Source organism: Epargyreus clarus, unplaced genomic scaffold, assembly GCF_041222505.1.
Source record: "Epargyreus clarus isolate Ecla_fem2 unplaced genomic scaffold, WU_Ecla_fem_2.2 ptg000018l, whole genome shotgun sequence".
Classification (NCBI taxonomy): Eukaryota; Metazoa; Arthropoda; class Insecta; order Lepidoptera; family Hesperiidae; genus Epargyreus; species Epargyreus clarus.
Genome location: NW_027332226.1, coordinates 7,057,446 through 7,080,665, shown reverse-complemented (window position 1 = coordinate 7,080,665; position 23,220 = coordinate 7,057,446). Strand labels below are relative to the sequence as shown.

At 34.0% G+C, this 23,220-nt stretch overlaps 1 protein-coding gene across 16 annotated transcripts in view; it reads left to right on the top strand.

Moving 5' to 3' along the window:
* Nucleotides 1-23,220, top strand: part of dlg1 (MAGUK family member discs large 1) — a 30,964-nt gene that overhangs the window by 3,289 nt on the left and 4,455 nt on the right. The window contains exons 2-18 of one of the 16 annotated variants that reach the window (XM_073083015.1): nucleotides 145-276; nucleotides 6,498-6,613; nucleotides 7,397-7,501; nucleotides 7,653-7,706; nucleotides 10,841-10,870; nucleotides 11,521-11,748; nucleotides 12,202-12,282; nucleotides 12,398-12,652; nucleotides 12,741-12,882; nucleotides 13,181-13,446; nucleotides 14,711-14,844; nucleotides 15,554-15,673; nucleotides 16,202-16,325; nucleotides 16,808-16,916; nucleotides 17,850-17,891; nucleotides 21,136-21,204; nucleotides 22,664-22,813. In XM_073083015.1, coding sequence (XP_072939116.1) covers nucleotides 145-276; nucleotides 6,498-6,613; nucleotides 7,397-7,501; nucleotides 7,653-7,706; nucleotides 10,841-10,870; nucleotides 11,521-11,748; nucleotides 12,202-12,282; nucleotides 12,398-12,652; nucleotides 12,741-12,882; nucleotides 13,181-13,446; nucleotides 14,711-14,844; nucleotides 15,554-15,673; nucleotides 16,202-16,325; nucleotides 16,808-16,916; nucleotides 17,850-17,891; nucleotides 21,136-21,204; nucleotides 22,664-22,813 — 2,157 coding nt within the window. Of the gene's footprint in view, nucleotides 1-144; nucleotides 277-6,497; nucleotides 6,614-7,396; nucleotides 7,502-7,652; nucleotides 7,707-8,004; nucleotides 8,383-8,803; nucleotides 9,019-10,840; nucleotides 10,871-11,514; nucleotides 11,749-12,201; nucleotides 12,283-12,397; nucleotides 12,653-12,740; nucleotides 12,883-13,180; nucleotides 13,447-14,710; nucleotides 14,845-15,553; nucleotides 15,674-16,201; nucleotides 16,326-16,807; nucleotides 16,917-17,849; nucleotides 17,892-21,135; nucleotides 21,205-22,663; nucleotides 22,814-23,220 lie in introns of those variants that run through there. The other 15 variants (XM_073083014.1, XM_073083016.1, XM_073083017.1 and 12 more) reach the window with 15 other exon arrangements.

Below are 23,220 nucleotides of genomic sequence, written 5' to 3'. Positions count from 1 at the left end.
AAATCAAGCAATCTCGTTGGTGGATTTGACAGACAATCCGTTTATTAGAATAGCTACCTCGCACATCTCTAACGGAAAGGCAACCATATTTAATAAAAACGATAAGGTACGTAAATATGTAATTTTTTGTGTATTCTATTGCAGAAGCGCATCGAGCATTGGAACTGCTGGAAGATTACCACAGTAAACTAGTGAAGCCACAGGACCGACAACTTCGTCTTGCGATCGAGAGAGTCATCAGGATTTTCAAGTCACGACTATTCCAGGCTCTTCTTGGTATGTTTTTCATACTTATTAATAAATTCTGACGCCCATATGCGTTTCCCAACCTTTACTACCAAACCCTATAATTTGTGGCTAAGCGTAAAACCACATTTTTAAATTCTAATTTTAGAGCTTAGGGCAAATTTTACCTTCACGCAAATAAAAACTGCAGAAAATTCTTTAAGACCGTAATCGTGTACCTAAGTTACAAAATTATAGTATCGTATTATGAGTGCCAAGTTTCTTAATGTGACGGTACTTTATTGGGATCTGTCAAAAGGACGCTTAAGCCAGCCCGTAGCTACTCGTAGCTTAATCTTGAAATTATACAGAGGTACCCAGGAAAAATATAAATGCTGTTAATTTATTATTGAGTAGAATGGACTGTTATTTTATTGAAATAGACAAATATATATTAAATTTCGTTTTCGTTTTAATGTTATGTAAGTAATAACTATGAAGAAAAATAGGACCGCAAGAGATACTGAATCAAGTTAAGGAAAAATTGATATGCCTACTGAAATGTATCTCCCTGTAGATAATAACTTCGTCTGGCTATCTCGCTTATTGTTACGTAATAACTGTTCTGCCTAGGATGTTACTGATATGCCAGTAAAAGAGATTCCATTTCCCCTCTGGAAAGATAAGATCGCTGGATGAAAATAAGTTCAAGTTAAATTTCGAAACATATTAAGAAACTTGAATTAGTATTCTGAGAATATGGTACGCTAATTCTATACTGTCATATAATAATAATACATAAGTATCAATTTAGAAAATTAGATTTTTAAATTATTTTCAACTATAAATAATTATATTATAGTATGCATTAGGTATACCTACCTCTTTGCATGATTTTTCTATTCATATTCTATTAATATGGTTTACGGTAAAAAGTAGTCTAAATCTTACTTTACTTTTATTTAAAAACTTATTTTATGTTTTGTCTTTAAAAAAATAATGTTTACCTTAGACAATTGCAGTTACTTTGCAACCACTGACAGGTATTTTTTTTAAATTATGCAAAGATATAAGAACTAAGTCTATGTACACACTTATTTACGAAATCTATTTATATTAGTTACTTGTACTACACTACTGAACGCGTGTTTATGTTACCCCTTTGCCATTGTTTGAGATAATGAAACCCCAGTAATGCCTTAAGTACGCTTTAGTTCGTCTAACTACCAACATTGTAATTCCTCATATGACAAGAAACATGATCCCAGTATTTGCTTCCTCATAAGCAAAAAAAATAATTAAAAGTGCTTAGCTGTTTGGGGGTTAACTAATAGAGTCTAATTTTAGATCAAAGATAAAATAAAAGTAGTTTATTTTATGTAATGTACCTATAAGATGTTTTTAATTTCAAATTGTCAGTTAACGAATAACGAAACAGCAAAAGACCGCCAAAGTATGAGAGCCAAACTCGCACAGGGGTTTCGTACTACCAATTTTTTAAATTTTAACAGCTTTAGAAGTTGGTATGTACCTACGTTCTTTGAATGGGAATTTCGGATTATTTATATTTTTTTTATTTGAATAGGTAATTTATTTTTATAGCAGCTATAGTAATAGGTAACCTACTCTGTAAAAAATCAAAAGATAGAGCAAAAGACGGAGAGACTACTACTACTACTAATTTTCTCTTTGGGTACGGAAGCCAAATTAAAACTAAATACTATATATATTTATTAATTATATATACTACCAGTTTACTTAAAAATAATTCTAGAAAATTAGAAAGACGAACAAAATATAGTTACAATATAAAGACATGAAATCACATGTGCAGTAAGATACGTGATGCAAAAATAAAAATAGTGAAGTGTTTGTTGAAAAACTAAAACCAGGGCAGAGCTGTGGTTGTTTCTGAGTGACTAATTGCATGAACTTTGTACCTCTAGCTCACTGTCAATGTTCCAATTCCCATATTTTCCAATTTTTACTTTCATATTTCACTATTAAGCTATGCTTACAGTTCTACAGGCCTTTAATGTTTTGAAAATAGGTGTTCTTAGGAAGTTGTAGATGGAATAGTTTTATTATTTAAATTATGATATCTCTCCATGAAAAATAAGTGAAGGTCCTAATTAAAACGATTTTTTATTTATTTAATAACGGTTAACCGTTACAACTTAGTCGCAAAGGTAGTAACGACCCTGGATGGAACTCCTATCCTATTGGGGTTTGATTGCAGATGTCATGACAGAGCATTAGAATGATTGAGTGCCTCTTTACCACTTCAATTTCAGAAAAAAATACAAACAAACATCATGCGGCAGTTGCAAATCATTGATTTGCTTCTCTTCTCGCTTTTCCAGTAGGTATCTGTTAAATAACAAGACTAATCTAAATCCAGCGAAGACTGTCTTCAATAGCCTTCCGATAGTCAAACGGTTAAAGGGATTCAGTTCATCATGCTGGTAGCTATAAATATCGTACACTAAAACGCGCGTGACCGCACCGTACGTCACTAGCGCTCTTGAATCTGCTTGACCACGACACTGCTACCGTGATACACATTATATTTAGCCAGATGCATTGAACAGCGGACAAACAAAACTTACCTTTGATTTTATTGTGATCGTTTGTCTGTTCCGCCCGGAACGTATAATTCAAGGACTATAAATGAACATCGGAATATTTAAAGAGTTTATTTCTAGTTGTTGGTTACTCGCTATGATAACGATTAAACCTAGTTAGATACAATCATTTAAAATATTTATCAAAACCAACAACAGTTAGCTAATTTAGAGGAACATATAGGTAGATAGAGAAAATAATAATATATTTTAAATTTCATGAGGTATTTTAGAGCTACAACAACTAAGTAGGTACTGTTATTGGTATACTTACACATTTTTTTGTAGATTTTTTCCGATACTTATTTAAATTGAACCATTATCATAACCTCCTTATCCTCCTTTTCGTATATTTAATAAAGTGCACAAAAGGAAGGATACAAAAATATGAAAAAGCTTTAAAGCCGTAGTTGCATACGACAATCCTGTACAAAGAAAAACTGTGTACGATACGGATTCTATGCTTTGGTAGCAAGCGGCGTTTGACTCCTATTTTAAAGAAAATTAGTGTAAAGAATTATTATTTTTTACAAGCTTAAGTAACAAAAATCCAACGAACTAAGAAACTCCTTACAATAAATACCTTTCTACCTCTTACTCGCAAGAAATACCTTGTCAAAAGCGAGAAAAATGTTTTCAAAAACATATAACTGATTCTCCTTTAAATTTGAAACAGCAAAACTAAAGCCATAAATAAATCTTATTGCAGCACTTGAATGCACCTTGCGTTTTCAATTAGATACAATGGTAAATGCTTGATAGATATCTAACTAATATTATGATATTAGCCTATTCTGTGATAGACACAATGACTCACGACTCAAAATTATTACTAATATTACCATTGCAGATTCATTACATAAGTTCAAAAAGATTCCAAATACAACCGTTTATTTAGTTAAATCAATGGTTGTAAGGAAAATCTCAAAATAAATATAGGTACTAACAGATAACCATATCATTAATGGAGATCGCCATTACGTCATACCAGAAACAAGTTATGTAATTGATCCAAGCGATGACTCCACCGAATCTCCAATCTGAACCTATCTGACACCTGACACGTATGATCCAAATTAAGTTTGTTTTGATTGCCGACGATCAGAATGTGAAACTAGGTGTGCGTTCACAAAATACTGTGATTCGTAGTAGGATGGTTCGTTTGACCCAGATGTGAAGATACGGGTCACCGGGTATACTGCCGTTGGTCTGATGTTGCTGACATAATTCGCGTCTGTTGAACCAGTTTTGACATTTACATAACTGCAACTGAACAATCTTCACTTGAATACCTGCGTTTTAATCAATACTGAACGTTGTCCGAATGCCGTTTTAACTTGACGAAAAATATTTCGAGAATTGCGAAGTTGATTGCAGCCTATCAGCTACGATCGATTAGAGTTACAGCTATAGGCTATAGGAAATGCCAGGCCGGCCATTTACTAAATCTAGCAAGCAATTCACGAGAATATGAGGTACTTCATAATTCTTCAAAATCTTTAAATATTATACAATTATAATGTATTCCATATACTAAAGAACTTCTTAAAATCAGATAACAACGAATATATTTGTAATTTTAACCAAGTCAATAACGGTTTTGTAGCTGTTTAGGGATAAGCAGAGAAATTGATCATAATAGAAAACCAACTTTTTACTGTCAGTAAATGCAACTTCTAACAAACCTGTTTTGTAAGATTGATAAGTAGATACTATGTGTGAACTATGTCCGTAGAAAAACACAATTACAGTTATTGCAGAGAAATTGCCCTAGAATGGTTACAACTATTTTGCTTATCCTGCTCATTACCCCGAATTTCAAAAGAAGTCTTGTACCCATAACTTGGGTTGCTTTTTGGGGTATTTATTAAGTTTTGGAGTAATCTCATAGTAGTCCAAGAATTTATTATTACACCGATGTAATTATTATTCGTCGTAATAATATAAAAAATAATTGAAACTAAAAGATACAGTAAAATATTAGGGTACGTAAAAATAGCACTTCTCTATGGGTATATCTCTACTTATTACTTCCCTATACGCAATTATATGTAGAGGGAATGTAACTGTTAACTTAACTTAGCGTCTAATCTAAGTATGACATGGCAACTACTATAAAAAGTTGCATTTAACCTAGAATGACCTGACGTGACATGACACAGTAATTCATTATTGCAGTGTAAGTCTGCAACCTAGGTAGAGTAGCAGTCGATAGACAGTTTAAACCGTTCAACGGAATACAATACGCTAAAGGTAGGTAGGTACTGTGGCGCACGAATAATCGATAACTATAAATACCGCTGGTTCGCTTTTGTTCCATTAAACTTTTTCTCTTTGTGTTGAAAAATACCTAAATTACAATTTGCTAGGTACCTGTTGACGGTTGCTAATGTGATATTATAAGCTCTATAATAGTTTCATAATAAAACTGTTATTAGAATACTATATTTATAATTATACTGATCTTCTGCATAATATCAAACGAGGTTAAATTTATTGGTACTAGATAACTTATCGTATGCAAAACCATTAAATCTAACTTGTTTATTTATTTAATAATGTTATTTAAGTTTAAGATCAAAATAACACGGATCATGTGAATTATGTCTAATAACATATTCTCACTAACTTCCACCCGCATGTTTCAATATCAGCTTTTGAGTAGTTCAGCGTACAGTTCAAACTGTGTCAACTTTCTAACAGTAAAACAAATTAGAAAACCTTATAAATACTTGCTTTCTAACTCAGAGGAGGCAATGCTCACTCTATTATCAAGTTCTAGTAGGATTCTAGTTCTATTTAACGACTAAAGCGACTACTTTACTGTTATGTAAATAAAAAGTTTCTTGACATAGCTCCACTCTATGATTTCCTGTAACGTGGTTGCCATAACTTCTTCATCATACTTAGAATAGAATACAAACACCTAACCCATTTAGATGTCTATCCTACCTGGTATCATACTTTTAACCTATGGTGTATGAAATGCATATAACAACCACTGCGTCAGACGTGACAATATTCGGGTCAAAATTTTATATTAAAAATGCAAAGTTAAAAAGATAGGCGCAGAAGATGCTTACGGTAGCGTAATTTTGGGTATCTACACTTAGAGGCAAGGATAAACTTTAGTTAATTTAGATAACCATCTTTGCCTTGTCCTAATTACAAATTACCTGTAACCTGTTTACATACAATTTTGTAAGGTGGTCATTCCGTCGCTGGATTGCCCGCAGGGCGGCTTTCGGTTCGTATCGATCTTATGAGCGACTCACGCGATACCCCTGTAGAAAAATGACTTTCATCGTTTTAATACCATTTACACGATTTATAGTTAAACTAAAAAGAAATAGGTCCTGATTAAAATTAAATGCAAAGTAATTTACAGCTTAAACAGTTTTGACCTTACGGACAAATGTAAAATATTTCACCACTATTTTTTGAATTGGTGTTAAGTAGTATTAAGTAAACCAACACTCTACACTTGTAATATCTACAAAGTCAAAGATATTTAAATATGAATAATAATAATTATTATTTCTTCATACAAAGATGTAAAATTATAAATGTAAGCAGTGCAATGACTGACAATATTACTTTCATTATTTGAGATCACTTATTTAATACGAAATGATCTCTGTGTTTCAGATATTCAAGAATTCTATGAATTAACACTTCTTGACGACACTAAATCAATCCAACAGAAGACTGCCGAGACAATTCGTATAGCTAATAAGTGGGAAGCGGATGGTGTACGGCGGGAAGTAAGTGTATTTGATCAAATAACATTGTAGTGTTTTTTTTCCACTGGAAATTATTACAGTGAAACGATTGATTATTACCTTTCATGTTTCATAGGATAATCCATCTAATACCCACAACCAAATAAAACTAAGTGCATTTTACAAAATGAGTTTTTAGTTTCTTAGCAAGGTTTTTTTAAAAATGATATTAAAATACAGATTAACAAAACAAGTTATCTTGGAAGCTCTAACTATACTTACAGTCTACATAAAAAAATACCTAACTGAACAATTCAAATTCACAATAGTAAAACAAGTTATCTTGGAAGCTCTAACTATACTTACAGTCTATATAAAAATATATACCTAACTGAACAATTCAAATTCAAAATAGTAGAATCATGTAAATAGATTTACAGTCCACTTCAAAATTACTTCAAAATTGTATATTAAAATTATTTTTTGTTTTATAATATAAAAGTCAATAAATTAAACGTAGGTTTTATCGATGTCGAACGGAATGATAAACTAGCAATAAACACTACGGAAACAACCAATAAAGCTACCTTCAGCGATAACTGTCTGCAAATCATTAAAATTATTTGTTAATTAAAAATTGTTCTCCAAACTTTTAAAATATTTTTCTGTTACTCGCGCAAAGCCAGCATTGTTTTGCCTCATCAGCACTCAGTGGTATTATTTCGTTCGCGGCTTTTACCGAGCGCATTGCGATTAAATGTACGTACCGTTTAAAATAATTTTTCTCACATAATAATTTAAGTAACTAACGTAAAATTATTTCAGATAACAACAGATGAAAGTGAATACAGATCAGTCTCAAATGCCTTTCTGCAGGATAACAACAGAAAATCGGATCATCGCAATGATGACACTCCAGACTCCAACAAGGTGCCATTAGTTTTTTTTACATAAATATACCTATCCAATAATAACCGTCCCTTCATCTATCAGTCGTTTAAGGTCAAGTATCAATAAAAACTCTTGAAATAAAAGTTAGCTATATGAAAAATATTAAATAACCATTATTGTTATATTCTAGGTGGGACCCCTGCCTACTATATTACCGCCCAGTGGAGATGGTGAGGAAAGAAAGGTAAGTCATAATTACACGGATTTGTTTATTCGCCTGTTATATATTAAAAACAATATTCAAGATGCTGTTCAACATACCGCTTCTTCAAATCAAAGGTACGTAACCCGAAGCTGTGATTAAAGAATTTCTACAATAATTACTGGAACTTAATCGATTGATACAATATTATGCGTCTGTAGCGTAACGCCACCTTTTGGAAAAAGCGCGAAGCTTGTCGTGTTTATGGATCGTACGCAGGAGGATTTCGTTTTGTTTTTTCTACTTTTTGATGACGTGACGTCTACGAACGAAGGTAGATAGTAGTGAACGAAACAGAACGCCGTAATACAACAAGTGGTCGGTAATGGCGGATGGTTGGTGTTTCGCGTCTCATAGTACTATTTATAACCTAAAATATAGTACAAGTTTTCAGCGATATGTACGATAACGTTACTTCGTTGTGTGGATTTGTGCCGTTAAATTTTACAATTGTGCCAATGACGTATAAACGCTGCATCGACTGAAAGAGCTCGGCTCGTAAATGAATATATTCAGTGAAATGATATTGCACATAAAATTTTGACATTCACACTGCTGTTATTTCGCATTCGTCGCAAGTAAGGCCATATAATATACACTAATCTATTTTTAAACGTTTAGTAATTTCTCTATAATTTGGGAGCGTTTTCAATTCTAGGTGAGACTAATGCGACTTCTGTAATAGTTTTGCTTGTAACAAATCGCTGTGTTACTCGCTGACGAATTTAATGTATAAAACATAGGCCAGCGATCCTAGATTGCACGATAAATAGCGTACATAACACGGACATTCTAATTAAAGTTCATCGCTTTGACATTCATACCATCCAATCATTGAATACCAGTTGGTAACACCCAATTAACTACATATAACAATATCATACATCCTAATAAAAATCACTATCAAAAAAGGGCTCGGCTCGAATACTGTTGATTGATAAGGTGCAATTTTAACGCGAGCTAACACGATAATCGGCTTATGTTGTGGGGATACATGTATCGTGAAGCAACTTTGACTCCTCCCGAAATTGGCCTTACACATAAAAATTGTTTTGGTGCAAGTTAGAAGTGGGTTCTAGGTAGAGAATGGTGCATGCTGAACAGCGTCAAGTAAGGTGCTGAGCAAAGGCACGAGTGTAACTAACAATGCATGCAGTGTACATAGTATAATACGGACAAGCCTACAGTACCAGAGGGCTATGCACACTTGGTCATCAAAATGACTGAAAGACGCAAGAAAAAGACACACAATGGATTTTTACGGAAAGTGTCTTCATTATTTAATCTTGACACGGTGAGTAGGCAGTATGTTTAAAGTCATGGTCTGTCAACATTAACATTGATTTCCAGCCAATTACATCAAAGGTGAAGTTATTAATATATAGTGTTGTATGATAAGTTCTATCTCATTCTAAATCATTCTTCCTGTTATAATTCAAACCCTGCTTATGATACTCAGTATTTTTTATCATCTGAAAGTAGGGTTTTGAGATAACTTATAGATGTATAGCCTTCATTATTGAGTAATAATATTTATGTTAGTATTAAAGACTATGTATCGGCTGCTAATAAGTTTTAATGGTACTAGAAATTGTGATTATACTGTGGATTTGTTTTTAACTTGTGATATCAATGTTTATAGTGCCGTGGATAAAATAATTTATTCCAATGTAGCAACGTTTCTGTGATTGATTTCAGGTAGGATTTATGTTCATTGAGGGTTGTATATAGATGTCATAAAAGACAATTGTTGCTTCATAGGATAGGTGGTAGAACCCTTTTTTGTTTTATCCCGAAAGCACAGTGGTCGCTCCTATTTCTGCCTAATAACAATTGTGTTCAGCAATAATGTGTTCTGTTCTGAAGGGTGTGGTAATAGAGACAAACTTATCTGTATTCCAACCTAGATCTCAGGGGAGCAAACACATCTGTGGCCAACCTCAGGTAACACTAATGTTACCTAGGCAGGTGAACTGCATCCTCACTCCTCACCCCCATATTATAAAAAAGGTGGCAGTGACCATATCCTTCTTGTTTCCTACGTCGATTTCTTAAATACAAGTAATTCACTTAATTTAGAATTTCTGGAGTCTTCAATCACATGTCTTAATATAAACGACATGCTAACTAAATGAGGAATCTGAAGACAATACTGAAATGTTGAAGGAATATAGTATAATAATGTCATGTAGTATAAATAACACTGTTGCTGTTTTCCTGGTTTGCTCTTCTCCTTATAAGGCTACAATTTAATTAATGTCAGCTGTTTAATTCTAACTTTCCCAAAATAATAACACTATTCACTTTTCTCAATGTTGTTTTATGTTCATTTTGTTATTATCATATAGTTATAAATTGATTATGCAATGATTCATATAATATTTGGTTTTCTAAAGTGACTATTTGATATTAGGTTTATTATTAATTGTTTTTAAACTCTTTAATAGATATTTGTTATAACAAATTCTGAATGATTCTTGGTGATAGAATCCTTCATGTTTAAATTCCAGAGGCATCATTGCCACACCAATTTCTATATATATTGCTTTTCAAACCAATGCTATGTGCTACTATATTTTTATCTGAAGGGTGTGATAATTGATCTTAAACAAGGCATTTAAATTTAGTCTTCAGGAGTGGCAAGGACTCTGCCCCCTTTTTTTTTTACAATATAAGAGTAGCAGACAAGCATGCAGTCCACCTGATGGAAAGTGGCTACTGCCGCTCATGGACATCTGTAATCAACCACAGATAGGATTAGATATTCCTACCTGAGGTCGGCCACAGATGCGCCGCTACCCCTGAGGAGTAAGCTGGAACGCCTTGGAAAAGTCTGTCTCCCTTACCACACCCTTCAAACTGGAACACAGCAGCACTTAACACTGCTGTTATTAGGTAGAAATAGGTGTGGCGGTGGTGCCGCCGGACTTGAACCACAAAGGGTTCTACCACCATTACATAGGATTCCTAGCTGGGGTTGATTACAGATGTCTATAAGCTGCAGCAATCAGTTTTACAAAAACTGCATCTTTATTTATGTCATAATTCTTATAAAAGAATGTAAAATGAACTATCATTTTATAGGAAATCATTATGAATTATTATTATCTTTTCAGGTGCACGTTGCAGCACCTGAAATGAAGCAGGTAATTCTATACTTACTTTATTTTTATCTTTCTTAGATAAACATTTTTGGCAATTGATAATTAATTTAGAAATCCATTTAGAAGTTTTATCATATCAAATAGACAACATTTTTCTATTTCATATCACACATTTATTAATGTAAATGGTTTACACAATTAAAATTCATTTATTTGTAGCATATTAATAAAATATTCAGGAAAACACTTAGTTTTCTGAGTGAGGTAAGCCAATGGTAAGAGATATAATATTGATTGTTATCATATCATGAATATCCATCTGGTGATCAAGTGTATCCTCTCTAAATGTGATGTGGAGGGGTCCACTTGCCTTTTCTACAAAGATCTCTTCAGGTTTCCTCAGTATATTTTCTTCATAAAACAGCAAAAGATGAGGTCAGGAAAAATAGTTATTACACTTTTATGCATGAATTCTAAAGGCAGCCTTTAAATTGACCTTGATTTAATTCCTGGAAAACACCTGTATAATGTATATGACGAAATCGGGTGTGATCTCCAGATACATTTTTATAACGAAATTCTAGCAGGGATCTTTAAGTGAAGTACAGTACACTTAACATATTGATATTTTTACCATGTTATTTAATATAGTATTTGTATAATAACAATAATTGGTAAAATGAAAGTTGCAGGTAAACGGCATCGAGGGTGGTGGAACAGAGCGAACGGTGGGCGATGATGGGCACCTATACATGACGGTGGTGTTGTCGCGGTCGGGGGGCGCCGGGCTCGGCTTCAGTATCGCGGGCGGCTCCGACAACCCCCACGTGGCCGAAGACCCTCTAATATACGTCACCAAACTCATACCCGGTGGCGCAGCCGCTGCAAGCCAATTACAAATTAATGATGCCATATTACAGGTATTTTACCTTATCTGACATAGTGATATTTACGACAGTAAAATACATGACTGGTTACATAATATAAACGCTATTTAAAACAAAGTTATGTTTCATTAGATTCAAGTTTACTGTTTAAATTAGAATGAAATGTGTAATTCTCTTAATAAACTCTTGCCTCACCGAATTCATTGTAACACGCCATTCGCCCGAAGTCGCTTTCTATACCTATTTAGAATTGAAAATCATATCCAAATAATAAAAGCGAAATCAAGCTACTTAGCCTGTCCCAAATTGAGTCATCATTGGAATTGACACAATAGCTGTGGCAATGAAACAAAAGCGATTGCTTTGCAGCAGTATTGTATGGATTGATAAATACTTTTTAAAATCTCACTTTTATTCGAATCCGAATACTGGGATATCAAATATTACTAGAGCCCAATTTTAACATTGATCTATTTCTCTAAACAGGTTAATGACACATCCGTCGAAAACGTAACACATGCAGAAGCAGTAGACGCTTTGAAAAAGGCTGGTAATACTGTGAAACTGGTGAGTATTATGTAACGTAATTGTGCAACAATCTATACCAACTTGCCTCATTTCCGAATAGTTCAATGTCGAAGTAATGGATACTTTGTACTATGTTTTGAAACATTGTTTACAGAAAGTAAGACGTCGTGTCACCGATGATAACCGAAACATGTCACACTTATCTATATCTACAAAGGAGGAAGCGGTTGAAATTGAACTTGTCAAAGGTGGCTCCGGTCTAGGGTTCAGCATAGCGGGGGGACTCGGCAACCAACACATACCAGGAGACAATGGGATCTACGTCACAAAAATAATGGCCGGCGGCGCCGCGCATCGAGACGGCCGACTACGGGTCGGGGACAAGCTGCTAATGGTTAAAAATACCTCTGTGCGTTCATTGTTTACGATATTGATTTATGAGTACATTTATGATGTGGTATCTCAAATATTAATTAAGATTTATATGCTTTTTTCAGAAAGGTGATGTAAATTTGGACAATGTGACCCATGAGGATGCAGTGAGCGCACTCAAAGCTTCAGGAGAACGGGTTTTGCTAGTCCTTATACCCGGCCCACGACATGGTCAGCCATCGCCGCGCACATCTCGAGCAAACACACGTAAGCTCTGAAACACTTATTGGTGTTTTATTTTTCAAGTTATAATATTTTTTTGTATAAGCATTTTACTTATTTTTGTTTTTTGTTTGCATGAAATAATTGACAACGTTACTACAACTAATAGTAAGTAGATAATATCAATTGTAGATATAAGTAGATAATGTGACTGAAAGCTAATCCTCAGATAGCGATGCATTTGTAATCGTCTCCTGTTCCCTTCAACTAGATAATTTGTAAACAACAAACTGTTTAAAAGACAAAATAAGTAGCAGGGTTTTGATCGCGTTTATTTCAACAGCATCGAGCACAGCGAACTCTCTACGGCGCGAAGACGTGACGGACAGCAACGAGGAGCCCCGTGTGGTTGAACTGGAGAAGGGAACCCAGGGGCTCGGCTTCAACATCGTGGGCGGGGAGGACGGTCACGGCATATACGTGTCGTTCCTGCTGGCCGGCGGGCCCGCGGAGAAGTCCGGCGAGCTGCGGCGCGGGGACCGCCTGCTCGCCGTCAACGATGTGGACATCACGCACGCCACGCACGAACAGGCAGCTAAGGCGTTGAAGGTAATTCATTAGTGCGGACGCTAATAAGGCACGCTCCAAAGGCTCGTTCATTACGTGATCACGACCTTCGATTGTATTTTTTGTAAATGTGTCACAACAAGTGTATTATGACATGAGACTGTACTTGTAACTCGGGAAGATTCAGGTTTCTTTAGTTTTGGAATAATACATTATTTTTAGTATTTGTAATTTGAATATTTTATTCATACTTACAGCCCCAAAGTTATTGAGTTAGCTAATCTATGGAGACAGCATATATTTTTATAAACAAAATAAATTGTGTCATTGGCAAGAGTTAAGATAAAAGAACATCAGGCATGCCACGACTGAAGAGCTATTACTTCCACAGCTTGTGGTGTACCTATTGTCCTCTATATAATTTTTATTTCCAACATAATTAGTGCTTAAATTACAAAACAAATACAGATATACTGAAGGCCTAAAACACATATGTACACTGACTTTGTATTCAACTAAGTCTTCACATTATTAGTGCCTGACACTATGCATATTCATTCATAGAACACCTTATGTATTCTAGAGGCTTGTTACACAACCAAATGGCTTACTTAATTGATTGACTATATAATATGATTTATTCAACAGACATGACTCATGTTATGTAAACCCAAGATGTGTTAGTACATATTCAATGTCATTTAAAATTGTACTTATCTACAATTATCATACATTTTTATCACTGGATCGCAATAGTCATATTTGAGTTTGTAATGTTGTTTACATTGTTATTTAGTTTACCTACTATAGTTTCATTGAGTTCTGATAAGTTAATTACACAACAATTAAGATGTTATACTTCTAAATGTGGTTAATACATATTTTTCCAAGTTTATTTACTAAAAACCTTATAAAAATCACAAGACAATTGATAAAATATAGTAGCAGAGAGAGTCAAACTCAAATTAGTATTTATTATGTTTAGAATAAGCCAACAGATTTACAATATATCTGCCTGTAAATGTATGTTACAAAACTTGTTTTTACCACAGTGTCTGAGGAGAACCTATAAAATTGCCAACATATTATCTCTCTTATCATACCATCACAAACAAAGCCTTTTATATTCATGCGTATAGATGATCTATTGATTGGCTGTAAAATCTTTTTAGATATTCTTTTATTTTTTATTTTTTGATATTAACCACTATTAGATAGCTGGGTATGAGGTGGAATCATACACCTGATCAATCTATATCTCGACTGCGAAATAATTGTATTAAATAATGTTTTTTTTCTATGGCAGGGCACAGGACAAAACGTAAAGCTGACAGTAGTGTACAGGCCACAAGAGTACAACAAGTTTGAAGCGCGCATCAATGAACTGAAACAACATCACACGTTATTAAGAACATCTCAGAAACGATCACTTTATGTAAGGTTGGTAATGAACTTCCCAATTACACTAATTACTACATCAGATATGAAGATGTATGCGTTACATCCTAGAACTGGTTTTAATAATGTTTGCCTACTATTAGATGGTGTATAAAGCTGATTCAAAGCTATCTTATTGATTCATCATCAAATGATTTTTGAAAAAATCAAAGGCACTGATATGACTTTCAGAGAAATATAAATATTGGAGGAATTGATAAGATTCAAAGCATTTAAAGAATTAGTCATAATACTAAGGAAGTATTTGTTTATTTATCAAACTGTTGCAAATATGAGAATACATTTTTGTTTTCTCTTTGTCATATATTAATAAAGATAATATGTCTAACCAGATTACATTATTGTTTTAATTCTTAACACTATATTTAGAATCTAGAGATATATATGGATAGATAGAATATTCTTTATTGCACACTTCAATAGATCATAACAATAATACACAATTTATACCAATGTATGCGTGGTGGAGCGGCCACCAGTCTGACGCGCAGTGGGTCCCAGGTTCGATCCCCGGCCAGTCAAAAATCTAAGTGTTGAATTTAGGTTTCTGTTTCTGGGTCTGGGTGTTTGTGTATTTGTCTTTGTGTGTCAATAACACACACAATATGGAGAATCCTAGTGTGGAGCTGTGAGTGTAGAAAGCATCTTCTAAAGCTTCATTTAACATAATGCAACTGTTGTATTATTTCAGAGCACTATTTGATTATGATCCAGTGAGAGACGACGGCCTGCCATCCAGAGGACTGCCTTTCCGATATGGGGACATATTGCATGTGACTAACGCGTCTGATGACGAGTGGTGGCAAGCCAGGTAAATATTGCTTCAATTTAATTTAAAAATTTGAACAATTATCAAGAGCCGATGACAATACACGATTTTAATAATTTTATCCCATTCTCCTTATCAGGATCGTCAGGAATCAGGATTAACGATTTTCCTTGTGCAATTTTAGCGTGGTTTTTAGTTTTTAAACTATAATTATTTGAGTAGTGCATGATTTCAGTAAATATATGATGAGATTTTATAACTTAACATAACGACGATCGCGCACATACGTCTCATTTCACACCTGAGATGAAAATGCTAGCGGAGTTTCGTTGTTATACTTAGGTGCAAAAATTGTTTCTGTCTGACACTGGCAGATGAGTGCTGTAGGTTTGAAGGGTGTGGTAAGGGTATAATGAAGGCTTCATTCTCGTTTGGTGTTTCGATTGCATAAAGCATGCAAATACCAAATTAATTATCAATTATAACTTTGTACGTAATTAATGCATTTTATGTAGGTATGTACTTGTAAGTGCAATAATACATTGTAATTGTCATTTTGTTTGCGAGCAGGCGGCTAGACACGACAGATCCGGACGCGATAGGAATAATACCTTCGAAACGGCGCTGGGAGCGCAAGCAGCGTGCACGAGACCGACAAGTCAAATTCCAGGGTCAAGGCACACCCGTTAGCACTGTAAGTATATAGTGGAGACACACGCTTAAAGATTATACGTAGATTTACATTGTAATTACGTTTTATTTATAAGTATCGTAGTACCCACTTTCGTAGTATACCCAATTGTTTGTATGAATATGATTTAACTTTTAAGCAGGAAGTTAGATAAGTAAAATACAATACATACTGTTTTACTTATGATAGTCTAACATTTTCGGAAAAAATGCAGGATAATGTAGTTACATGTCTGAAATTGCCGTGAAATTTGGTCTAATCAATTGGAAAAGTATCCCATATAAGGAAAATCCATCCCATTTAAATCCCATCCCATATAAAGAAAAAAGGATTTTTGCATATAACTCCTATTTTATGAGTTGATTTGAAAAAAAATATGTAAACTAGTGTGTGTGAATATTACAGAATTTATTTAAGTGTGTGTAAATATTACACACATTACATATAATATAGATTTTACCATACCTGTGTAATTGAAATTTCAGAGCCAATCAACTCTTGAAAGGAAAAAGAAGACACTATCGTTCAGCAGAAAGTTCCCATTCATGAAGAGCCGGGAGGATGGCAAGTCTGAAGACGGTTCGGACCAAGAGCGTAAGTACCTACTTCTTCCTCATAGCAGTGATGTATTCCTGCTATGGCTAGCTTTAAATAGCAAAACACAAGCTTACACGAGGCGTTCCAACTTAGTCCTCAGGGTTTGCGACGCATCTGTGGTCAATTTCAGGTAGGACTATGTCTTATTTGGATTTGGTGATAAGCGATTCGTTTGCAACACCAATCACGTATAAATATCTATGTTAATAAAGTTGTAACTAATCTAAACCATTGCTACTTATTGTTAAATAATGAAGCTTAATGGACATGATTTCATATGACCATTGGCTTTTATTTATAACAAACTCTTTCCTTACAAGGATTAACACATTGAGGGTTCATCCGTTAATTAAACCACATTTTCTCTATTCACATATTTGATAGTGATGTTGTAGTTTTTCAATTCAGTTCTTTTACACTTTATCATGTAACATTTACATATTTTTTAATGATGGAATTGCTTGGTTTAGAATTTTAAATAAAAAGTTAAAATTCATTTTAAAACATATTGTAGTTAATTTGTAGCAGTATTAATGGATGTTCCTTAAAAAAATGTATATATGAAATAAAGTGATTAAATGTATTTAAAATGCATTATTACAGCGGATTTATATGCCAATATAATACATGTGTATCTAAGCGAATTGTGTATTAATCAGGCAAATCCTTAAAGGGAATACTGACCAAGGCCATTGAAATGTAATGTAACAACTCGATATTGAGCATTACATTTTAACAATGCTACTTCTAGGTACTAACTGGCAGAACATTTGAATTTGTAACATATTCGCTATCGTCGAGCATTAATGTAATACTGAAAGGCGCCGCTATCCTGAAGGTGTTTACGTATGTAATACCCGTTTCGAGATGTTACATTACACTCGTATGCCCTTGGTCAGTACCCATCTTAATACACACGTTTTGTTACAGCTTTCATGCTTTGTTACACACAGGAGGACACTAATGCGGACGGTGAGTGCACAATTTGTGTTTCCCTTACATTTATAACTTCCGCTATTTCGCTGTTATCGTATTTAGGTCATAATATATCGGACGTTTTCTTATCGATCGTGCTGTTGTATAAATATAATTATATAATTATGACTGTGTGGTCTCTAAGATCGACATTTGACCATAATCATTTGAAATTTTGATGATTTTTACTGTTAAAACTAAAGCTCGTTAATATCTACTAAACAAAAATAAATTAATATTGTTTGAAAAACAAAAGATAGCAAGTTTCTGAACTGTTATGTCGTTACCCATTTTTTTTATTTATATAAAAGTAGTTGTCATTAGTTAAAATTCGACCATAATCATAAACTTTCCAAAAATTGAAAACAAAAGCGATTGTCAAACAGAAAATACAAGAATATTAGAAACTGTTTGGTCTTAGCCCATTTCTAAATTCACGATGATTGTATGAATATATTTTCGGTACGCATACGAAGGTACATGTTTGGATAGTTATACCTATATGTTTCGTAATAGTATTTATTGATAACATAATTTTTAAGTGCCACTGACGGAATGAATTGCATACAGAATGTATAAGTACTCGTATATCGATATTTTTATTGTAGTTTATATTATTAAGTCTTGAAGCACCTAAACCGAGACAAATAAAAGTTGTCGTAAAGTAGAGTACCCTTTAGTAGTGTTAGTGCGTGTTTACGATATGCCACCTACATATATGAAGTATATATTGTAGTAGCATGGTTCCATTATGACGGTAATTACGATCGATAAGGTCTCGACACTATAATACGCATTTCTTTCATGCGGCTGCCAATAACCACTATATAAATTGAGGTCATTATTACATTTGGGGCTATGCGCTTTTTCTAACTTAATACGCATTGGGTACGGGTATGGATGTACTTCCAGTGTATTGTGATTCAACTGTAACGATGGGTTTATGTGAAAATAAATTAATTTTCTACATCGGAGAAAATTTAAAATATTTTTATTTTTAAAGAATACACATCTTAGGTTATGCTTTTGACAAATTTTTGTTAATAGGTATGTGATAAGTGTAAGACAAAATGGATTATTTGAATCAGTGAGAGTTTTCTATTGAAACGACCACTAAGAATATCTTTAATTTATTATAATTTGACAATTACCTTAAGATGGGTTTGTATGAGACCCATGCCCATCTATTTTTTGGTCAGAATTCATGTTAACTTAAAAAAGGTATAAGTTAGTTTAGGTTAGGCTATCAACGTGTTATGATGATTGCAATATATATTTTTTAAACGATCTTTTCAAAAGTATTGCTAAATATATTATGTATATTTTCTAAATATACAATAGTTCTCATATTATATTGCATTGCAGCTGTATATTGCAGTTGAGAAACCGGCGTATTGCACGCCTTTATAATAATTAATTGAATACAAATCAGATGGATATGACAAGACATTGTATGTTATTACATATTATGTATATTTGAGTGTTCCGACGAATTATACACACTCATACATCTTTTACTACATTAAAATGCACAGGCTTACCTGCAATAGGTATTACATTTTTAAAAAATGTAGGAAATTATAGATTATAATAATATAATAATTTTGAAGCTCGACCTTATACTAAGTATCTCATTTCTGGGACAGTCTTGGCTGTATATTAATTTATATAACTGTAAAATTTCAAGTATATAATATGATTTATTAAACTCTCAAATATTATCTAGGACTGTTTTTAGTTTGTGCGTTTATAAGTCGATAGATGATTGTTTTTTGATCATTTTGTGCCTTGCAGCAAGGATAGGTAAGACTGACACTTATGTAACTCACTGATATTGTGCTTAAAGGTGCACGCAAAGAGACATTACAATTATAATTACAAATTACTATTTTAAGATATATTTTTTGAAGTACAAACATTCATTTTTGGTACACACAGTTGAGAGCATTGTCTTCTGTTCCATATAACTTAAATATAGGACAAAATGTGCTTAGTTTGTGTTTTTTCGCGTATTAAGAATTAATGTTAATAGAATTATAACATTATTTTCCCTAGGTATATCTAAATGTATACATACATATGTATTATGTATAACTTATATTTATGCAAATGTTTTCCTACTATTATAATATTGTTAAGATTGTTCCGGATCAGTGTAAGTTATCGCTTGTAGTGTCTGTGGGAAAGCATGGTGATGCTTCTTAATAATAGACGTATAGCAATATATTCCTGAGTATCTGCGTAACATAACTGTTGCTTGTTATAATACGATGTACGCGGCCCAACGACATCTAATCGATGTGCTCAAGTGTATGTAGAATTCCATAGTTTTCATCGTCTGCTCTCTAATCACACCGGTCGTGCCAATGTCGAACAATAATACTTACTGATATTTTTGTTTCTTGCTTCTTAAGTGCAGTGCAAGTGTAAAGAGAGATTTGTCGCCGAAACCAAATGGTTTCGGCGACAAATCTCTCTTTTTTGTCGTACTCTCTTTATTGAATTGTTTGATTATGGATTGAACCATATAAATTTATTATAATAAAAAGTCGCGATTTTTTTTTATTTGATATATTTTACCTAGGACTAATTATAATTAGTCAATATACAATGTCCACCATATACCCAATTGACATATGAAACATCTCAGTATTTCACTACGATTTTATTATGGGTAGTAAATATAATTTATCACTTGCAGTCTTAAAATGTAAATTATTATTGAACATCGCGATGTTTTCGTAGCTCGATTTAAACGTTCAATTAGTTATTTGTCAAGTAATTTATAATGCGCAGCTGTGTGGTTGGAGAGTAGACTGTATCGCTCAATTGGTCCGTCACCATCGTGTCGCGTAGTTAATGATACGTGTTTACTGGGTCGCAGAGGGATTCTCGATTGGTTAGTGGACGCTGGCCGCTGTCCCGTGCTTCTAGTTGCCTAACTGAAGCAATTAAACTGTCAAAAATTCATCGATTACTCGTATCAATATATACCTTTTTTTTGCTCTTTAAGTTAGTAAGCGCTACTCATTAAACCGTAGTGGTGATTGCTAGTAAACTAGGTCCATACTATACGTACCAAAACGTTTTCAAACATTTCGCTACCTCTCCATATTATTTTACACTTCTGATACTGTTAAAAGTGATGCATTCCCGAATAGACCTCTTCCACATAGTTGACACTATGTGCAAGTTGTAGATTGTCTGTAAATGTATATAACGTTAATTTTTCTACGTATAGGGGAAATCTTGTACCGAGTGGAACTTCCCATGATGGAGGAGATAACGCTCATTTATCTCGAGGACGAGAGTAAGTTTTGGGAGTGAGGCGTAGCTTGCGAGTGCCGTAGCCGATACCTTACCTCCCGCATTCTGGTTATGATCATCAATTAGAGACGTAGTTTCATTTCAATAACACTCGATTTTTTCTATTATTTGTCATTATTTGTTTATGTTTAGTTGTTTTTTTCTAATTCATACAACGCGATAATTCTAATAGCCTCTCCGCACACAAAAGTTCGCCATCGAGTTCACGTCAATCGATTCATTTCTGAGATTCGTAAAGAGACGTCGCGCTCTAGTCCGCGGACGGGACCGCCTCGATCCAATGAGCGTACTAGACTCGAGCCTTAGTCGTTGTGGAGAGCGGGGAGAGTGGGGCCACTGGAAGCACACGAGGACACTAGAGCCGCCTCAGCACCGCCGCGCATGCGCCGCCGCGTACGCACGCGCCGTACGAGCTTTGCCTTACACATTGCATTGTACTCGACGCCACCAGCATGATATGATTTTATTCGACTTCACGACACTTCACCGGCTTTTTTCAGTTTTTTAAACGATGCTGTGCTGGTTTCTTTATAGAGTTATTTTTATCGCTTCGATAGACGTGCTGTATTTATTGTAAGCCTTCCACCGCCTAGCAGACGCAATTTTTATGTGTTTGCGAAAAATGTAAAATACCGCTTTTTGTCTGATATTATAGTGAGTAATGAGCTAGAATTATTATAGGGTAAACTGCCAAATTATGTTTTTATCCTGGCTAAGTAAATAATGGTGTATTTCCGTTGAAATTATAAAAGAAGCATGTAATTTTTGCCACATCTTTCACATTATAAATGTAAGCATTTTACTGATGACAATAGTCGCCGATGATTCATATTTATTTTTCAAACCTATTCTATTATCATTTATAAAATTAGAGTAAAGTGCTTGCATAAAAAATTCTACTTCCTTTTGAATTCTGTATAGTTTTATACCTCTCGACGTTCGTAGATTTAATTATAGAGATAGAATTTTGCATAGATAATATAATATGTTTTTAAGTATCTATCCTACCATACTATTTACAATACAATTACTCTATATTTTTTTTATAAAAAATTCGGCTCTGATTGAGGAATACGTTAAATATCATACATAGGAAACGACTTTATGGTATACATGTATAATAATAAAACTCGATAGTCTTAGCCGCTAATTAGTTCGCGTATTAAAAACCATTTGTCCTCTACATTATATATCCATACGAGCTAAACACCTGTTATCTAATAATAAACTGTCATCAACTCTGTAGTGGCTTTATGAATGTATAGTAACGCTATATACAAATAGGTGTTTATCGCAATCTAGTACTAGTACGAACTGATCACTAGACAACATGAATAATACAACGTAATTTATATTGTTAATTTTAATAAACTAACTTAGTTATCACCTACCGTTAGCGACTGTTGGAGGTAATAATGTTTAATATGTAATTACATTTGCAGGTCAAGATGAAACGGTGTTGTCGTATGAGACTGTACAGCAGTTGACTATAACTTACACCCGACCTGTGATCATCCTGGGGCCGCTCAAGGACAGGATCAATGACGATCTGATATCTGAGTTCCCGGACAAATTTGGTAGCTGCGTACCTCGTGAGTCTACAGTATTTGATAGACGACATGAGTATACATATATTGCAGGTCTTATATCGCCTTATATATTTACATGTGATGGTCTACTCCAGACGATTAATGCATGTATGCTTTTGATAATTTTTAATGACGTCACTGACTGTGAGAATAAGAGTAATCTCTATTTTTGATAACGGCAATAAAACGCAGAACCTTGACCTGGGGCTTTGACCTTCCAAATACTCTTTCCCTGGCTACGTCCATGGAGAAAATTGTTCACGTTGAAAGGTGGTAAGGTGGGAGGTACCACCGCAACAGCTACTTTTGCCGCGGAGCAGTTTTTCTGATTGGAAGAACTTCATATTAAGGAGACCATCTGAGAATTCAGGAGTATCAACCCATCAGTAATCGACTTTACGTCGAACCCT